The sequence below is a fragment of the Amblyraja radiata genome, chromosome 6 (assembly GCF_010909765.2).
Source record: "Amblyraja radiata isolate CabotCenter1 chromosome 6, sAmbRad1.1.pri, whole genome shotgun sequence".
In the NCBI taxonomy this organism is placed as follows: Eukaryota; Metazoa; Chordata; class Chondrichthyes; order Rajiformes; family Rajidae; genus Amblyraja; species Amblyraja radiata.
Genome location: NC_045961.1, coordinates 75259990 through 75281258, shown reverse-complemented (window position 1 = coordinate 75281258; position 21269 = coordinate 75259990). Strand labels below are relative to the sequence as shown.

The following is a 21269-nucleotide window of genomic DNA, read 5'->3' as shown; positions in this document are numbered from 1 at the left end:
TCTTTATTAGATCAGAAGCAGGCACTTGGGCAATACCAATTCTGAAATGCTGTATCAGGAAGAGTGCTCAGTTTAAAACCAGTATCTCATGAGGATATATTCCAGTTGAAGTCTATGCAAAATGCGCAAAAATGCTAAATTTTCATATTTCCATCCTGAACATGTTACCTATGCTAGACACAAAATGCTGGAGTAACTCAGAAGAATAGGTAGCATCTCTGTATAGAAGGAATGGGTGACGTTTCTGGTCGAGACCCTTCTTCAGACTGGGGAAGAGTCTCGACCCGAAACATCACCCATTCCATTTATCCCGGGATGCTGCCTGTCCCACTGAGTTACTCAGCATTTTGTGTCTATCTTCGATTTCCAACAGCATCCTTCCTACAACATGTTATCTATGCCTTCTGTTTTAAAGAAAGCCCTTAGAATCAATCTAAACACTATTGATTGGCAATTAATTTTCAGTGACAGATCAAATGCAGGAAGAGCAAAGATAAAAAAAGTTTATTTTAATTAGTTTTTTTTCCATGTGTGGGAGTTGAGGATGGGGGTGCAGATAATTAGGATCACAGTCACAGAGATAATAGGGTTATGTGCAGACTCGCTACATCCTCGCTCTGTAAATCGTCAGAAAGGTCTCATCAATGCAAATTCTGTCACTGGTTTTGGTGCTAACGAATGTCGCCGGTACCTGGATAATAGTCTTCTCCATCTGTGAGTGACTCAGATTTGGAATGGTGGACTTCACAAATTCGACAATGGCCTCAAAGCTGTCACACTGCAGAATTAATGCTTCATGACTGCTGAGCAGGCTGAGGGCCACCTTAAATATCACGTCTGTTCCTTGAAGAAACATTATATCTGTTTTTTTTGGAAGAGAGAACAGAGACCCACAGGTTTCATGTTAGTCAGACCATTTCATAATCGTTAAAATACTTATACATTTGCTCGCAAGTGGAAACTTTTAAAGAAACATAGAACTAGATTTTTTTTAATGTCTTTATTTTAAATATGACATGACATTGCTGCAAAATCATAGGACCTCAGACAAGCCAGTTCCTGCAAGGAGATCCCACAGGAGCCTTTTACTAAAGCAGCTTACTTGTGGGGAAAAACTGCATGCCTTTTTGCTACACTGGCTTTCCGAGAGTATTATTCATCAACACTGTCAGACACCACAATCCACAAGTCGCTCAGGCACCATTCTGAAGAATTCTCCAAAGCCATCCTGTAACCTAGTCAGTCGTGGAGAGGACTTGCAGTTGCCCCGGAGCTAAGATCGTGAATATTAGACTGCCACCCTGGGCGATTACCCCATTGAGTTATGGCACATTCCCACAAGTTCTCTTGCAGCCTATCGTGAATGCACACACAGTTGTATCGGAAGCACAGATACTCCAGAGCTCCGTGCGTGTGTGCATGCACTGAAATCCATCACATAACAGCAAGGGAACAACAGACATCAGCAACACTCCTGTGGAGGAGCAAGACCTCCGCAACACAGATAGACACAAAAAGCTGGAGTAACTCAGCGGGACCAGCAGCATCTCTGGAGAGAAGGAATGGGTGATGTTTTGGGTTGAGACCCTTCTATCTTCGGTTTAAACCAGCATCTGCAGTTCCTTCCTACACATTCTGCACCACAGCTTTTACTATCCTGTTCCAATTTCTCATCACAAATCAGGTGCAAGTGAGCAAACCAAGATTGGCTCAAAACAATATTTAAGCTGTGCATTATAGCACCAAGTACTTAACTTATTCTCCAATATGACTAAGATACTATAGTATTTGCGGGTTTTTTCTTTTCTTTGTCTTTTTTCTTTTTTGTATGACTTTGTAAATATTTGATTAGTGTTCAAATGTAAATAATTTGGTGTACATATAGTGGCTGGTGTACATATGGTGTACATATAGCTGCTAAATTTGTATGAGATAATTACAAGCAGTTGAATAAGGGATGGGAATTAATAAGCTTTGGCTTCTTCCTGCTCCTTTTTGGACACATATGATTTCATTTATTTATAGATATTGTTTATGACACTTTATAAATATTTGTGTTTTGTTTTTTGTATGCTGTTTCACATTTGCTTTTTATTCTTTTATTCTGTCCGAAATAAATAACTAATAAATAAATAAATAAATAAATAAATAAAAATATCAAATTAAATCCACCATTAGCATTTAAACGTATTTAATCTCCAACTTTCCTCTTTGCATACTTGCCAAGGCGAGAAAGATAAAAGATAATTATCAAGAAATTAGGATAGTTTAAGCTCACACAATCAGGTTTTAATCAATAGGGACTAATCCTACCCATTGACTCAGTCACAAGGTGAATCGAGCCACATTCGCAATAAGAATGCATAACAGGTGCATCTCAACAGCCGTAGTTCAGTCAGAAGATAGACACAAAATGCTGGAGTAACTCAACAGGTCAGGCAGCATCTCTAAAGAAAAGTAATTGGTGACATTTTGGGTCAGAACCCTTCTTCACACCGATTCAGTCAGAAACACTTTCACCTCTAGATTAGGTTTAAATTGTCACCTAGGTACACTGAAAGGTACAGTGAAAAGATTTGCCTGTATGCTATCCAATCAAATAATACTATATACAGTGCCCTCCATAATGTTTGGGACAAAGACCTAAAAAAAAATCATTTATTTGCCTCTGTACTCCACAATTTGAGATTTGTAATAGAAAAAAATCACATGTGGGCTATAGCACACATTGTCAGATTTTAATAAAGGCCATTTTAATACATTTTGGTTTCACCATGTAGAAATTCAGCTGTGTTTATACATAGTCCCCCCCAATTTCAGGGCACCATAATGTTTGGGTCACATGGCTTCACAGGTGTTTGTAATTACTCAGGTGTGTTTAATTGCCTCCTTAATGCCGGTCGGTATAAGAGAGCTCTCAGCATCTAGTCTTTTCCCTAGTCTTTCCATCACCTTTGGAAACTTTTATTGCTGTTAGCAACATGAGGACCGAAGTTGTGCCAATGAAAGTCAAATAAACCATTAGGAGACTAAGATACAAGAATAAAGCTGTTAGAGTCATCAGCCAAACCTTAGGCTTACCAAAATCAACTGTTTGGAACATCATTAAGAAGAAAGAGAGCCCTGGTGAGCTGACTAATCACAAAGGGACTGGCAGGCCAAGGAAGACCTCCACAGCTGATGACAGAAGAATTCTCTCTATAATAAAGCAAAATCCCCAAACACCTGTCCGACAGATCAGAAACACTTCAGGTGTCAGGTGTGGATTTGTCAATGGCTACTGTCCGCAGAAGACCAAAGTTGGACCCTTGAAGACTGAAAAAGGTGAATTTATTATGGGGACAAGGAAATAGCAGATGAGTTCAACAGGTACTTTGGAACTGTCTTCACTGATATACTTCCTGTTATAGTAGTGGCCAGAGGACCTGGTGTGACGGAGGAACTGAAGGAAATCCACATTAGGCAGGAAATTGTGTTGGGTAGACTGATGGGACTGAAGGCTGATAAATCCCCAGGGCCTGATGATCTGCTTCCCAGGGTACTTATGGAAGTGGCTCTAGAAATTGTGGATGCATTGGTGATAATTTTCCAATGTTCTATAGATTCAGGATCAATTCCTGTGGATTGCAGGATAGCTAATGTTATCCCACTTTTTAAGAAAGGCGGGAGAGAGAAAACAGGGAATTATAGACCAGTTAGCCTGACATCGGTGGTGGGGAAGATGCTGGAGTCAATTATAAAAGATGAAATAGCGGCACATTTGGATAGCAGTAACAGGATCGGTCTAATCTTCTGGAATATTTTGAGGATGTAACTTGGAATATGGACAAGGGAGAGCCAGAGGATGTAGTATACCTGGAAACATAGAAACATAGAACATAGAAAGTAGGTGCGAGAGTAGACCACCAGGTCCGTCGAGCCCGCACCGCCATTCGCTCATGGCTGAACACTAAACAGACACACTTACCCACAAACAGTAGACACAAGACACAGAACACAAGACACTACCCTCCCCTTTATACCGCTATCGCCCCTCTCCACCCCAAGAACCTCGTGATCTCCTGGGGGAGGCAAAAAACTGGATAAAAACCCAGGTCCAATTCGGGAAAAAAATCCGGGAAATTCCTCTCCGACCCCAATCCAGGCGATCGACACTTGTCCAGGAGATCACTCAGGTCTTACTATACTAACCATACCTAGGTCCATATCCCTGCCCTCTCCCCGTAGCCCCTTATCCCCTTGGCAGCTAAAAAAACATCTATTTTAGTCTTAAATATATTTAAAGTTTCTGCTTCCACTGCTCCCTGGGGCAGTGAATTCCATAAATTAACCACCCTCTGGGTGAAGAAGTTCTTCCTCATCTCAGTTTTAAAAGAGCCCCCCCTTATTCTGCAACTATGTCCTCTAGTTCTAGTTTCCCCGATCATTGGGAACATCCTCGGTGCATCCACCCGATCAAGGCCCCTCACGATCTTATATGTTTCAATGAGATCGCCTCTCATTCTTCTAAACTCCAAAGAGTAGAGTTCCAGCCTACTTAACCTTTCCTCATATGTCAATCCCCTCATTGCAGGAATTAATCTTGTAAACCTTCGCTGCACTGCCTCCAGGGCTAGTACATCCTTTCTTAAGTATGGACCCCAGAACTGTACACAGTATTCCAAATGTGGTCTCACTAATACTGTGTCTGTAATTTCTGGACTTTCAGAAAGCATTTGATAAGGTCCCACATAGGAGATCAGTGGGCAAATTAGGGCACATGGTATCGGGGGTAGAGTGCTGACATGGATAGAAAATTGGTTGGCAGACAGGAAACCAAGTGTAGGGATTAACGGGTCCCTTTCAGAATGGCAGGTAGTGGCAAGTGGGATTCCGCAAGGCTCAGTGCTGGGACCGCAGCTATTTACAATATACATCAATGATTTAGATGAAGGGATTCAAATTAACATCAAATTTTCAGACACAAAGCTGGGTGGCAGTGTGAACTGTGAGGAAGATGCTATGAGAATACAGGGTGACTTGGACAGGTTAGGTGAGCAGGCAGATGCACGACGGATGCAGTTTAATGTGGATAAATGTGAGGTTATCCACTTTGGCAGATTTTTATCTAAATGTTGTCAAGTTGGGAAAAGGGGAAGTACAACGGGACGTGGGGGCCCTTGTTCATCGGTCAATGAAAGTAAGCATGCAGGTACAGTGGGCAGTGAAGAAAGCAAATGGCATGTTAGCCTTCATAACAAGAGGAGTTGAGTATAGGAGCAAAGAGGTCCTTCTGCAATTGTAGAGGGCCCTAGTGAAGCCACACCTGGAGTATTGTGTGCAGTTTTGGTCCCCTAATTTGAGGAAGGACATTCTTGCTATAGAGGGAGTGCAGTGTAGGTTTACAAGGTTCATTCCCAGGATGGCGGAACTGTCATATGCTGAGAGAATGGAGCAGCTGGGCTTGTATACTCTGGAGTTTAGAAGGATGAGAGGGTATCTTATTGAAACATATAAGATTATTAAGGGTATGGACATGCTAGAGGCAGGAAACATGTTCCCGATATTGGGGAAGTCCAGAACCAGAGGCCACAGTTTAAGAATAAGGGGCAAGTCATTTAGAACGGAAATGAGGAAACACTTTTTCTCACAGAGAGTTGTGAATCTGTGGAATTTGCTGCCTCAAGAGGGCGGTGGAGGCCGGTTCTCTAGATACTTTCAAGAGAGAGCAAGATAGGCCTCTTAAAGATAGTGGAGTCAGGGGACATGGGGAGAAGGCAGGAATGGGATACTGATTGGGGATGATCAGCCATGCTCACATTGAATGGCGGTGCTGGCTCGGAGGGTCAAATGGCCTACTCCTGCACCTGTTGTCTATTGTCTATTGACTTCATGAACAGAAATACAGAGGCTGCACTGCAAAATGCAAACCACTGGTTAGCCGCAAAAATAGGATAGCCAGGTTACAGTTTGCCAAGAAGTACTTAAAAGAGCAACAACAGTTCTGGAAAAAGGTCTTGTGGACAGATGAGACGAAGATTAACATAGCAGAGTGATTGCAAGAGCAAAATATGGAGGAGAGTAGGAACTGCCCAAGATCCAAAGCATACCTCCTCATCTGTGAAACACCGTGGTGGCGGTGTTATGGTCTGGGCATGCATGTATGGCTGTTGAAGGTACTGGCTCGCCTTTCTTCATTGATGATACAACTGCTAATGATAGTAGCATAATGAATTCTGAAGTGTATAGACACATCCGATCTACTCAAGTTCAAACAAATGCCTCAAAACTCATTTGCTGGCAGTCCATTCTACAGCAAGACAATGATACCAAACATACTGCTAAAGCAACAAAGGAGTTTTTCAAAGTTAGAAAATGGTCAATTTTTGGGTGGCCATGTCAATCACCCGATCTGAACCCAATTGAGCATGTCTTTTCTATGCTGAAGAGAAATATGAATAGGACTAGCCCCCAAAACAAGCATAAGTTAAAGATGGCTGCAATACAGGCCTGGCAGAGTATCATCAGAGAAGACACCCAGCAACTGGTGATGTCCATCAGACTTCAAGCAGTCATTGCATGTAAAGGATAAGCAACAAATGACTAAATATGCCTACTTTCATTTACTCAACATTGCTTTGTCCCAATCATTATGGTGCCTTGGAATGGGGGGGACGATGTATAAACACTGCTGTAATTTCTACATGGTGAAACCAAAATGTATAAAAATGGCCTTTATTAAAATCTGACATTGTGCACTTTTTAACCACATGTGATTTTTTTTTTCTATTACAAATCTCAAATTATGGAGTACAGAGGCAAATAAATAAATTATGGGTCTTTGTCATAAACATAATGGAGGACACTGTAAATGCAATCAAGCCAAACTCAAGTGCAATAAGTTGAGCAAAGAGAGAGATAGGGAGTACAGAATAACAAGAAGAAATAATGCTGGACATACAAGTAGAAAAGAGTTTTAAAAGAGAAGAGCAATTGTATCAAATGAGAAGAGATCATCCTCTGGGGATAGCATGCAGAGAGTCACCATCCTCCAGCATCATCTTTGTCATCTAGGAAGTTGTGGGTTCAAGTCCTTCTTTAGAGAAGGAAATACACAATTCCAGGCTCGGAGCCCATGGTAGCAGGGCAGCAAGTGCCACCTTTTCAGAAATAAAACCCCACAGCAACATTGCGCCTGCCCTCCGAATGAACACAGAAGAATCTCAAGATGTCACTTCAAATAAGACCAGGGAGCTCTCCATAGACAATAGCCATTTCTCAGCCAACATCACCAAGGTATATCACCTGCTCATAATCACACTGCCATGTGTTTGGGTCCAAGCAAATGGCTGCGTTTCCCAGCTTATAACTGTGACCTTGCTCTCAGTGATTGGATATTCTGAAGACAAGCTTGCTCTTTAATGTGAAGAAGGGTTTCGGCCCGAAACGTTGCCTATTTCCTTCGCTCCATAGATGCTGCTGCACCCGCTGAGTTTCTCCAGCATTTTTGTGTACCTTCGATTTTCCAGCATCTGCAGTTCCTTCTTAAACACTTGCTCTTTAATTGTCCATTATGGATCGGAGGCTCTCAACCAATGTGCAGATAGCTTTGCTCAAGATACTTAGACTTACGGGGTAATTACTTGTCCACCACAATCAAAACACCAGAAAAGGATGACTTAATCCTTTCAACATTCTGTCACCTGTCAATCTTCTGCTAAAAACTCAGTGAATCTGCATAGAAATGTCTGCATTTGGCCTCCTGGGTGCGAAAATTCAGAAGTCCAATGAAAGCATGTATGAATATAAAAATCCCACCCCTCAACAGAACTGATATGCTGCATTCTACCCTCTGAGGGTACAATGCAAACTGTCCAGTATAAGGGTAGTTCAGCTTGAAAATCTGCCTCTTAACTGCGGAACACTAATTCCATCCATTTCAATGGAGGGGAATGGTTGTAGGGATGAAGGGTAAAGGGTAAATATATATTTATTTTGTTCTCATTAAGTTAAGTTAAATGCATGTAATTCCATTTGTATTTTATGTTTTAATTTTATTTAATGCAATTTCTTAATAGTGTGTTTAATATTTGATATATTTTTAATGTTTTAAATTTCAACAACTATGGAAGCACTTGAACAGGTTTTGAAATTCAAAAAACTATGCATGTAGAAAATCTTAAACAAAAATTGGAAATATTAAAACTCAGCCTCAGCAGAGAGAGAAACAGAGTTAGTATTTCCAATCATCCTGACATAGAAACATAGAAAATAGGTGCAGGAGTAGGCCTTGACCCTTCAAGCCAGCATGGCCATTCAATATGATCATGGCTGATCATCCAAATACGGTACCCTGTTCCTGCTTTCTCCCCATATCCCTTAGCTCGGAGCTATATCCAACTCTCTCTTGAAAACATCCAGTGAATTGGCCTCCACTGCATTCTGTGGCAGGGAATTCCACAGATTCACAAATCTCTGGGTGACCTGCTGAATATTTGTCCAGTATTTTCTGTTATTTGTTGGACATTCTTTGACAGCTGATTTCCACCAAGGGCAACCAAGGACAAGTTTGTTTTTTTAAAATGGTCAGAAGGCCTTGTACAAATCGGCTTGGAAACAGGTGATGAGTGTGGTGGGCAGTGACCAGTAATAGGTAAGAGTGGATGGGGAGTCACTCTGCAATAGGTAAGAGTGGATGGGGAGTCACTCTGCAAAAGGTTCCAATTATTATTTACAACTTTGCATCAATGTCAGTGTTGCCATTGCAGAGCAGTTGACTGATAGATACCATAGATGTACTAGTTTCTCATAGTTATTTAAAATTGAACTGAAATGATTCAATGGTGCCTCCATGCGGCCATACTGTTTAACAACAACAGGGAAACATAAGGTTTCTCTTATATCTTTTCAGCCTTAATATAGATTTGTTTTCTTAGGTCATGGAATCATGGGAAATTTATGATTAAAGGCCATTTGGTAAAATCTAAAACTTTTTCCTCATCACCCATCTATCCCTTCTACCAATTGGTTTCAACCTATGCTTCCCTGGTTTTGAACCCCTCAGCCAAGAGAAATAGTTATTTCCTACTTATCCAAGACCACTCATTACTTTATGCAACTCAATTAAATCTCCCTTTAGCCTCTGCCATTCAAATGGAAAAAAATGAATCTCATCCCATCCTATCCTGGCTAAAAATTCCCAGTCCTGCCAACATCCTCAAAAATCTCCATTCCACTGCAGTGCCATCTTTTTTGAAATGTGAACATTTGACTATATGCAGTTCAAGCTGGCACTTAATCAATGCTAGCATAGTCTTAAATAGTATGCCATAGTAAATAGAAAGCATCCCTATCTCTTCTAACCATCAGCTAGAGTGCAACTCTGACCTCTCATCTACCTCCATAGCAGACCTTTGAACTATCATTAATCGGACTTACACTAAATGTGTAAGATAAACTGTAAGATAAATATAGTGTGCTTTATCCTTTATCTACATGCTGTGAATGTTGAGGAATGAGTTGATCACAGCTTAGTTCAGGAACAGCTCTGCCCAAGACCACAAGAAATTGCAGAAGAGATGTAGATGTAGCCCGCACCATCACACAGGCCAGACTCCCCACCACTGATTCCATCTACACTTCACACTGCCTTGGTAAGGCAGCCAACATAATCAAATACCTCTCCCATACCAGTTATTCCTTCTTCTCCCAGGTCCCAGCAGGAAGAAGATACAGAAGCTTGAAAGCATTCTTCACAGACTCGGGAACATCTTCTTCCTCTCTGTTATCAGGCTTCCCTAAGCTAGGATACTCTCCGATGCACATCTACCCCATTACATCTGGAACTGGTGTACTGCAATGTTAACTATATTCTCTATTCTATCTGGCCTTATGCTCTGCCTATTGTACTTGAGTTTGACTTGATTGTGTTTATGTATAACATTATCTGATTGGATTAGTATTATTAGTATTATTATTAGTATTATTTGATTTGATTGGATACCACGCTTTTCTCTGTACCTCGGTACATGTGACAATAATAAACCTAAACTTAAATTTCACGTTTTGATTATTGGAATTATTTTTCAGTGTTCAGGACTGAAGAAGAGTCCTGACCTGAAATGTCACCTCTCCATGTTCTCCAGAGATTCTGCCTGACCCGCTGAGTTACTCCAGCACTTACTGTCTCTTTTTGAATAAAGAATGTAATGTACCAGCTAACACAGCTAACGTACTTCAGAGCCAAAATCAAACTTCCATACAATGGCGGCTTCTGGGGAAAATAAATGATTGGCTATCCTTTTCATCCAAGTCTGCTCGATTTCAAATAGATTTCCCATGCTTCCTACAGCAGGCTACCTCATCAGCTTTGGAGATCAGAACTTAAAGCCATTACTTACCAAAGACTCTGGCAACAAATCCTAGTGGGAACTGCGAGGCGAAGAAAGTGAGAAACCATGGGGCTGCGTAGAGGCTGGGGCTGACCTCGTTTTCCTCCAGGTGTATGTAGAGCTCCCGGTGGTAGTCATGTAGCAACCTCGATAGCTGGTACATCTGGATCTGAACAAAGGTCACCGTGATGGTCAATAAGTTTTACTCTACTGTCTCATACACTCACCCATGCACACACATAACCATGTACATACACACAACACAATTGCATTATTATATTGAACTGCATAAATTACTTTTCATGGAACAGTAGAGTACCAGAGACATGCACTTTGGCCCACAATGTTTGTGCCAAATATGATGTCAGGTTAAACTAATCTCCTCTGCCAGCCCATGCTCCATATCCCTCCATTCCCTTCATATCCATGTACCTATCTAAAACCCCTTGAAAATCCACTATCGGATTTCCCTCCACATTCACGCCTCTTCAACATAAAAATAAACAATGAATGCATTTAGATGTTGAAATCGCCCATGGAAAATATAAATGTTGATTCTCAATGGATGTTAAAAGATATGAGATGACTAGCTTCCAAATCTGAGTGCATAAAAATATGTAAGAACTAGGAGCATGCTTAGGCTACAGTCTCTTCGAGCACCTTTGCCATGCATTAAGATCACAGCACCATTTTCTATTACAACCTCCAGATCCCTTGATTCCTTTCCTATTCAGAAATCAACTGATCTGTGCAAGGATGTTTAATGAAACATGGCAATCTTGCATCAAATGGAGTGCATTTTCCATATGCAACACAAATAAGCATTCTGGGAAAACTCCATTGTTACAAATCATAATTGCATATTTTAAGAAATAGGTTGATTATCCAAAGCTGTTCCTTTGCAAAGTTGTGCAATTAGCTCTGTACCTGCAATGACATCATGTCGGGCCTGTACTGCTTACGGAAGCCTAGGTCGTACATCAGGAACTTCAACATTTCGAAGGCCTGCTCCTCACTTGTGTGCAGAAGAAGTACGCCAGCAACAAAGCTGATGCCCTGGCAGTAGCCCACCTCCTTGTCCAGCAACGAGTAGGCCTTGAGGAGATTAAACAGCGAGAGTTGGCCCGCTCCAAGCTGAGCCGAGAAATACGCATGGGTGGGAAATGTTCGCCCTGTAAAAACACACAATGGAAACTGAAGAGAGGTTTCTTTACATGCTTCCAACGTTTTCTGTTTCTATTTTATTCTTTTCACACTGAGAAAGTACTTGTTGGCACATAATATGAAGTTCTCATTTAGTTATTTGGACGTCACAAGCTAAACCAGCATTTACCACCAATTTCCAATCACTCGTGTGCTGGGCTGTTTCAGGCGGCAGCTAAACATCAGCCTCATGGCTGTGAATCTGTAGTCACATACAGGCCAGTGAGAGCAAAGATGGCAGAGTTCCTTCCTTCAAAACATTAGTGTTGCAGATATACTTTTAACAACTGATGATTTCATGGTTACCATTCCCTACGATAGCTTTTTATTCTATGGAGAGAAATGAACGATTCATTTTCTGGGCCTCGGATGCTGGTTCAGGAACTTAAGCTGTCTGGCTAAGTTTAAGATAATGCCTCCAGGTCTCTGCTTTCTCCAGCATGGAAACTATTTCCATGCTATCCAATCCTTTTAACAGTTCATGAACATTTTCAGATCTAGATTAAGAGAAACAAACACCTTTGGGTCTACTATGAGCATTCCAATGGGTATGCCAAATTCTGGTGCAAAGACCAAATACTTATGTGAACAAGTCAACAATGATTTGGGTATAGGGTATGGCAGTGTGGCACAACACTAATCATGGTGCTAATCATAGCCGGCTATCTTGTAAGCAGCCATGGGTTGGCCTGTTGTTCTCTTGTCAGCTGGATGTGAGTACAAGTCACATGTAGGGTTGGGATGAATATCTGCAGGCAGCTAACATTGGGAATGATGCTTCATATACTAACCTAATTGAATCAAGAGACTTTTGTGAGGTTAAAAAAGGCCATGAATAGTGATGGCACTGTTCCATTGGGGACATATGGAGAAGGTCATGAACACTGTGCCGTCAAATGGACAAAATCCACTTTTCATTTGGGGATCCACAGGTGGGAGGTGGTTGAGGAGGACACTGGTGATGGCCTTGCCTCAGGCAAATAGCAAAAAGACCTGTCCAAAGTTATTGCAATTGAATGTTTCCACTTTCTGCCTCTGATGTCCACTGCACTTCCTTCTTTCCCCATACATGAGAGATGAGGGGCTGACTGGTGTTAAACAAGGCTACTTTATCGCCTCCACACTTTTCTCAATCTTTTTTGCTGTAACACTGCACCTCACTCCAATAGACTTCCCATTGGAGTGGAGTTAATGTACTGAGCAGATGGAAAACTGCTCAACCTATGCCACCTCCACCAAAGTCACTCCAACCTCCATCATCAAGCTGCAGTTTGTAGTCAACACTTCAGCAAACATATATTTTCAGGCTATGCTCCAAATCATTGTTGACATGTTCACATAAGTATACAAGTGAATGGGCCTTACATTTAACGTCCACAAAATAGAGGTCCTTGATCAACAATAGACAATAGGTGCAGGAGTAGGCCATTCAGCCCTTCGAGCCAGCACCGCCATTCAATGTGATCATGGCTGATCATCCCTAATCAGTACCCCGTTCCTGCCTTCTCCCCATTTCCCCTGACTCCGCTATCTTTAAGAGCCCTATCTAGTTCTTATCCAGAGAACCGGCCTCCACCGCCCTCAAAGACAGAGAATTCCACAGACTCACAACTCTCTGTGTGAAAAAGTGTTTCCTCTTCTCCGTTCTAAATAGCTTACCCCTTACTCTTAAACTGTGTCCCCTGGTTCTGGACTCCCCCAACATCAGGAACATGTTTCCTGCCTCTAGTGTGTCCAAACCCTTAATAATCTTATATGTTTCAATAAGATCCCTTTCATCCATCTAAACTCCAGAGTATACAAGCCCAGCCGCTGCATTCTCTCAGCATATGACAGTCCCGCCATCCTGGGAATTAACCTTGTAAACCTATGCTGCACTCCCTCAATAGCAAGAATGTCCTTCCTCAAATTAGGGGACCAAACTGCACACAATACTCCAGATGTGATCTCACTAGGGTCCTATACAACTGCAGAAGGACCTCTTTGCTCCAATACTCAACTCCTCTTGTTATGAAGGCCAACATGCCATTTGCTTTCTTCACTGCCTGCTGTACCTGCATGCTTACTTTCATTGACTGATGAACAAGGACCCCCAGATCCCGTTGTACTTCCCCTTTTCCAACTTGACACCATTTAGATAATAATCTGCCTTCCTGTTTTTGCTACCAAAGTGGATAACCTCACATTTATCCACATTAAACTGCATCTGCCACGCATCAGCCCACTCCCCCAACCTGTCCAACCTGTCACTGCTCCCCACCACAAAGCTCCACAATGAGATCCTAGAAAGTGAGGGCTGCTAACCATTTCAATGAAGGTACATACTGATAGTGGAGTTCACTGCTACCTTCAGTAAGCCAGCATAGCCTTTGGTTGTCAAAGGAAAAGAATATTGGAAGGTCAAGGTTGCACATCCAAAGCTTATGGTCCGACAGGCAGCAGGGATTCCCAGCCCTCCTTTATGCTTCTGTGCCATACACCACCCAGAGCAAGCACCTCAAGGCAAGGGGAAAACCCCTCCAATGTTGTCCCTAGTAAATCCACTGTCACGATAAATGAACCAAAATTTGTGTTGGGTACAGTAACAACATTTAAAAGGTACAGGTACATGAAGAGAAAAGGTTTAGAGTGATATGGGTCAGGCAAGTGGGATTAGCTTGGATGGGGCCTCCCTGCTGGCCATGTTCCCCTGTCACAGGTTCAAGGAAGACTGAGCCATTGGGGCAAATCCAAGGACACCAGCGCCACCGTGTGGTCAGGAATGAGCTGCCTGGATCAGTAAGAAGCCAGAGACAGCCAACGTCTACTGAAAAGTAATCGATCTGAAACAATAATTACATTTCTCTCACTGCAGACACTCTAGACTTATTAAGAATTTTTTTTTTTAGCATTTTCTATTTTAATTTGCTAAATTTTGTTAGACTGTACAATGCAAAGGGCACCACCTCCAATAGTGCAGCACACCCCCAGTAGTGCACTAAGGTATCAGTTTAGATTTCAGGGTCAGGTCAAGGTGACTGAAATAGCTACTCAGCCTGCTACCACAGCAAATGCGAGTTGAAAGCTTTTAGATGGTTATAAGTTGCTCTGGGAACTCCTGAGGTCTTGAAATAAGCTGAGCGAAAATAAACCTTTTTTATTTTTAAGTGCAGCAGCGGGGATGTTAAATGTCCTACAACTGAAATCAAAGATGATGCAACAAACATATCCAACAGTCTCGGCAGGATATAGAATGACGGCTTTCCAGATCTGAGACCCAATGGGGCGCAGATACGCCAACATAAATTCAGAAAACTAATAAAAAAGACATGTTAATTAGCGCACAGCAGTCAGTGCAAATGAAACTGGAAGAAAAAAATAACTGAAGAAGAAAAATGTACAGAATATATGTACTAGAAAAGAAAGATACAATAATTATAGGCAAAATGCAAGCAATTGGGGTGGAAGAGGCAAAGAAGAAAAGGTGTAGCTTAATCACATAAATTCCAAAATTAAGAATATAATGTCTAAGCAGACCACCTACTGGCCTCAAAATGGTACTGCATTGAATAAAGTCTGCTATGGTTTGAAGTACTTTTCTTGAAAGAGTAAGATAGTTCAATGAGTCAGGCAATACATTTATTATCTATTTCATTCAGCTAACTTGCCACATGATGGACCTTCAAATTCTACCTTGGTACAGATGAAGTAGTTCACTGTGTTGCCTCACAATTAGTCGTAATTTCTCTTACCGAGGTCTACTAGAATCGCGTGTTGCTGGGTGGTCAGCTGTTTCAGGAGCTCCTTGTACGAGATATCTCCAGGTTGCTGCTTCTCCGCCAACCGATGTCTTAATCGATACTGCTCAGCTAAGAACTGCCAAATCTCTCCTCTCCGACACTTTGAAACACCTGGTCACACAAGGACACCCTCATTAAGATCAGAATGTAGCACCCCGGTATAAGTTGTTCAGTTACCTCGCAACACCAGTAACAACTCATCGTTAATTAATTCATCAAAACTATAAGCATGCAATGTTAATTTTGCATGATAACTAAATAGTTGACAAGCAACTGCAATGTTTAGACATGCACATGAACAGTTAGGGAATGAAGGGATATAAACCATTTGCAAGCATTTGGGATTAGTTAAAATCGGCACCATGAATGGCACAGACATCGTGGGCTGAGGGACTTTTCCTACGCTGCACTGTTCTATGTTCTAAATGCTCACAAATTTGCTGTAGAAATTTCCTTCCAAACTTGTACTCTGCTTTGGTCTTCAGTTGTGCACAGGAGTATGACTGACGTAGATGGGGTGGAAGGTTGCTGCTCCCATTAGCAAGTGGTGCACAGATGAACGGACACGGACTTTAAATGCTGGGAAAAGTTTGCAAAAGTATTATGTGTGCCGAGTTACAGATTTCCTGATGGATTGGCTGCGTCCAAACTCTCTGCAATTTCTTGTAGTCTTGGGCAGCGATCGATCCCCTAGAATTTGGCAAGAGTTATCGGAGACATGCCGATTTTCATTCGTCTTGTAATTAGAAGTGCTGATGTACTTTTAAAATAAATGGTATCTGGATCTCACTGACTGTAACAGTGAAATAAAAGCAGATTCAATTTGTGCTTTATTAAGGGAATGGTGCAGATACTTGAGAAATAATTTCTACAGGGCCTCATGGAGAGTGAGAGATAATTTAATTAATGGAACTGCTGACCCAGGTGCTGTGGCATGGACTCAGTGAGCTGAATTCACTGATTCTAATTTCACAGAGAAAGGAACGGGAAATGTTAACACATGTTGGATGAACAAATGGCTTGTGTGGAGCTTGTAGTCTTGGGAGACCCATTATGGCATCGTTCTAAGCAGTTATTTCAATTTTTAAATAATTTTTTAAGAGAATGGCAATGATGCCTTGAAATTAAAAAGCGATACAATGTCCAAATATATTAATATTTGGATATATATATGTCTAAAGATGCTATCGCCAAATTAACAGCATAAATAGATATAAAATGTAATGTTAATTACGGAGACATGACTTCAGGGTGAACACTGTTGGGATTCATTGTCTAGGAATAACAGACAAAAAGGAAGAGGATTCTTAGTGAAGTATGAAATTAGAACAAAGATATTGGTTTGCAAAATCAAGATATAAAATCAGTCTTGTTTTACTTACAAAGCAGAATGTATGGATGGGAGTTATTTATAAATTTCTAAATAGTAGTAGTAATACATGGAATGGAACCAAATAGTAAATGGATACATGTAACAAGGGTACTAGAATATAATCTACCCATGGACTGGCAAAACCAAATAAGCAATACGACCATGGAGGATGAATTCCTGGAGTGTGTCTGGGATTTATTTTCACACCAGTATGTTGAGGAGCTAACTAGCAATAGGATGTCCTAGAATTGGACATGCTGCAATAAGAAGGGGTTTAGTTAACTATCTTGTTGTGCAGTCTTCTTTAAGAAGAATGACCATAACATGTTAGTATTCTTTAGGAAGAGTGAAAATGAAGTCATTTAATCTAAAGTCTTAAATCTAAGAAAATCGAAGTACAATAGTATGAGATATAAGATGGGTTGATCGACTGGGGAGTTTCATCGAAAGACATGACACTGGAAAGGGAAGGCCGACATTTAATGACAAAATGTAGGCACTGTCATAATTGTGCATTCTTTTCTGGCACAAAAATTAAAACAAAAAAAAACGACCATCAAGAATGAAATAAGTTAACGACAAATTACATTCAAAATTGAGTCATAGAAAGTTGCGCGTCTGAATAAGAGTTTCGAATTTAGCAAAAAATTTGGACTATGAGATTAAGAGAGCAAAAATGAAATGTTAAGGGCTTGTCCCACTTACGTGTCCTTGGCACGTAAATTACGCGACCTCGTGGTCGCGTTGAGACGTACGGGCATCATATGGCCGCGCGGAGTTGGTCCCACTTAGAAGTGCGGAGGGGTATGTAGTTGTGCGCGACATCGCGCGGGGCTCCAAAATCTTTGTAGTGAACGAAATCTTTGTGCGCCAACGGCCTGTCGCGGAACTGACGGCCAAAGTGGGACAGGCCCAAGACCCTGGCGCGACGCAACGTCTCGCCTTCAACAGTAGCAGAAGTAGGCAAACGATCGCTGAACTCGGCCTGGGGCTCACGGCCATTGCGGTCTGGATCCGCCCTCACTTCTACTCCCAGAGCGGGGCCAAGAAAATTGAAGATAGACACAAAATGCTGGAGTAACTCAGTGGGACCGGCAGCATCTTTGGAGAGAAGCAATGGGTGATATTTCGGGTCAAGACCCTTCTTTTCGACACGAAACATCACCCATTGCTTCTCTCCAGAGATGCTGTCAGTCCCGCTGAGTTACTCCAGCTTTGTGTACATCTTCAAAGGCGGCTGTGTGTACGCATGTAATCGCGCCCGACCTTCGCCGGACCATCGCGGCTCAAGGCGACCACGAGGTCGCGTAATTTGCATGCCAAGGACACGTAAGTGGGACAGGCCCTTAAGAATACAGCTTCTTCAAGTAAGTAAGAAAAAAAAAGACTAATGCAATAATTATGCTCTAATTGTCAGAAATTGGAGAATTTATAATAAGGAACTAAACGGCTGAGTAATTCAACAAATGATTTGGTTCTGCCTTCACAGAAGAGGAGACAAATAACTTCCCAGAAATTGTAGAGAACCAAGTATTAAATGAAAATGAGGAATTAAAGGAAACTGACAACAACAGACTGAAATCTTGTTGTACCCTAGGACCTGATAATCTGTAGCCCAGAGTATTAAAAGAGGAACCCATGAAAATAGTGATTGCTTTGGTGATCATCTTCCAAAATGTTATTGTATATGGAATCAAAATGGAGATCAGATGTGGCACATGTAACAGTATCATTTGCATGTGTAGAGTAGGGAGAAAGAAAACAGGAAACTACAGAGTGCGTTAACCTGACATCTGATGTAAGCAAAATATTAGAATCTATTATGAATATGCTATTTGGGTGCTTTAAAAATATTGACAGGACTTGACAAAATCAATATGGAGTCATGAAAAGAAAATATTTGTGACAAAAACCAACTTCTGAGGATGTACTCACTAGAATTTAGAAGATTGAGAGGGGATCTCATAGAAACTTACAAAATTCTTAGGGGGTTGGACAGGCTAGATGCAGGAAGATTGTTCCCGATGTTGGGGAAGTCCAGGACAAGAGGTCACAGTTTAAGGATAAAGGGGAAATCCTTTAGGACCGAGATGAGAAAAACATTTTTCACACAGAGAGTGATGAATCTCTGGAACTCTCTGCCACAGAAGGTAGTTGAGGCCAGTTCATTGGCTATATTTAAGAGGGAGTTAGATGTGGCCCTTGTGGCTAAAGGGATCAGGGGGTATGGAGAGAAGGCAGATACAGGATAATGAGTTGGATGATCAGCCATGATCATATTGAATGGCGGTGCAGGCTCGAAGGGCCGAATGGCCTACTCCTGCACCTATTTTCTATGTTTCTATGTTTCTATGATGTAACTGGGAGAATAGCAACGGGTGAGGGAGTAGATGTGGTGTATTTGCATCTTCATGCTTTTGGATCAGCTAAGAAGTCAGTGCACAAGGTCAAAGTGATCAGCTAAGAAGTCAGTGCACAAGGTCAAAGTTCATGGATTGGGCCTAATGAACTGACATTTTAAATCAGGTTAGTCCAAGGGGTATTTATTTTATTATTTTATTTTTCACCAATTCTCATTATGAGGCTATGAATACCTGCATACAAACAATGATTGGTGACAGCTGAGGAGAGACCAGTTGGTTAGGATGAAAATTGCAGTTGGCAATCAAGCACTGACCTTGACTAAGTGCCGTGTGAACCTTCTCCATGTCAACCTTGACCTTTGCCCTTCCGGGGGTGCTCAGCATTTTATCCCAGACTGCAGAGACCTCTTTCTGGCAAAGCACAAATTCCTCGTAGTCCAGTTTCACTTTCCTGGCCTGAAGTTCATCTCTGCTCGCTGCAAGATACATTTGAAACAAAATCTCTCAGATGGTAATTCAGACGCCATGCAGCATTGCAATATTAAGACCAGGGGGGCTCACTCCAGCTAACTGAAACTACTCAATTAGGGAGGGGGGGGTTGCATAAGTTTGCTAACTTTACTGTAATTATCCTTGGAAGTTTCAACAATAACCTGTTGCTCCAAATGCCTCACCCGGTTTTCTCTCAAACCTGCTCACCAATTTTACCAGAATATAGACAATCGGTCACAACACAATATGTCGATCATTGCTTTGCCTCCACAGATGTTGCTCGACCCACGTTCTTCCTCTAGCAGTTTGTTTTTGCTCTAGATTCCAGCATCAGACCACTTATAGATGCACACCTAGGTTGGTGGGGGGCATAGGAGAGCGAGTGGGGATAGAGGGGGTGGGATGTATTAATTGAAACTGGAAAATTGGAGAATTCAATGTTCATATCACTGGGTTGTCAGCTACCCAAGCATAATATGAGCTGTTGTTTCTCCAGTTCCGACACCTCTGTTTCTTCATCGTTTGAGGAACAAAGCTTTCTCTGACTAAATTCTGGAACTCTAGTGAACTAATTATGTCCACGACGGGTGTTTTAAAGCACCTGGAAAAGAATATATTTAAACTTATGATAGTACAAACCTTCCAGCCTTTGATTTTCTTTCTCCATCCGGAGCAACAGGATTTGCTGGTTGATGGCTTTTCGCCACATGTTCCGGAGCTCCTCTGAGGAATGCTTCCTCTTCTCTCCTACAGGCATGTCATCGGTCACCAGCAGAGAGGCCAAGGGGTCCTCCTCTACAGCAGGCGCAAGCGGAGAAAGCGGCGGCAACTCAATGCCTTCAATGTGATCTGGGGAGAAAGAAAACCCAACCTTAGGCCAAGCATCCTGATTGTGGAAATAACAGCAGAGAAGTTGTATCTCAAGTATTGAGTCAAATGCAGGAAATGAGCAAATGTAAGAAGTCATTCATCAAGCTTGCTTAACCCGAGAGGGATTTGCCCCAGTGTGGATTTCTGTTCCAACCTATTCAGTCCCAAAGGCACAAGAAACTATGGATGTACAAAGTGCTAGAGGTACTCAGCAGGTCAGGCAGCATCTGTAGAGGGTACAATGTTTTGGATCAGGCTGATAGGTGCAGGGGCCAGAAATCTGGAAAAGAGAGATGAGGGCAGGACAAAGCCTAGCAGCAAGTAACAGATGAGGTGGGTTTTTGATTGACTGTTGGTTGAGTGGCAAAAGCTAAAGGTGAAAAGAAGACAAAGGATTGTAAGATAATGAGAGGAGAAGTGAAATGTAAAGCTGGAGGGAGGAATATGGATGGAAAGGGATGGGGAGAGGAAAGGGAGGAGGGGACAGATGAGAGAATAAAAGGGAGATGGGGATTCAGGGATAATGAGTGTTTGAAGAAGAGGAAGGGGGTATGGTGATTGGAGGGAAGAGGATTTGGGAGATGGTGGGAAAAGTGGGTGCAAACTGGGGTGGTGGCAGCATTACTTGAAATTGGAGAATTCAATGTTCATACCATTGGACTGTAGGTGCTGTCCCCACAGTTTGTGTGAGGCCTCACTCTGATAATTGATGAGGCCGAGGGCAGAAAGATCAGCATGGGAAGTGGATTTCTACGTAAGATGCCACAAATGTCCTTCTTATCCTCAAAGGAGTACAGTCCACAATGGTGCAGTTGGTACA

General features: G+C 41.9%; 1 protein-coding gene across 5 annotated transcripts in view; it reads right to left on the bottom strand.

Annotated features, from left to right (window-relative positions):
• Positions 1-21269, bottom strand: part of tbc1d4 (TBC1 domain family member 4) — a 226236-nt gene that overhangs the window by 8486 nt on the left and 196481 nt on the right. For all 5 annotated transcript variants that reach the window (XM_033023006.1, XM_033023007.1, XM_033023009.1 and 2 more), the window contains 6 exons: positions 20219-20428; positions 19402-19563; positions 15305-15463; positions 11298-11542; positions 10380-10539; positions 692-861 (listed from right to left, as the gene is read on the bottom strand). In XM_033023006.1, the coding sequence (XP_032878897.1) occupies positions 692-861; positions 10380-10539; positions 11298-11542; positions 15305-15463; positions 19402-19563; positions 20219-20428 (1106 nt within the window). The remainder of the gene's footprint in view (positions 1-691; positions 862-10379; positions 10540-11297; positions 11543-15304; positions 15464-19401; positions 19564-20218; positions 20429-21269) is intronic.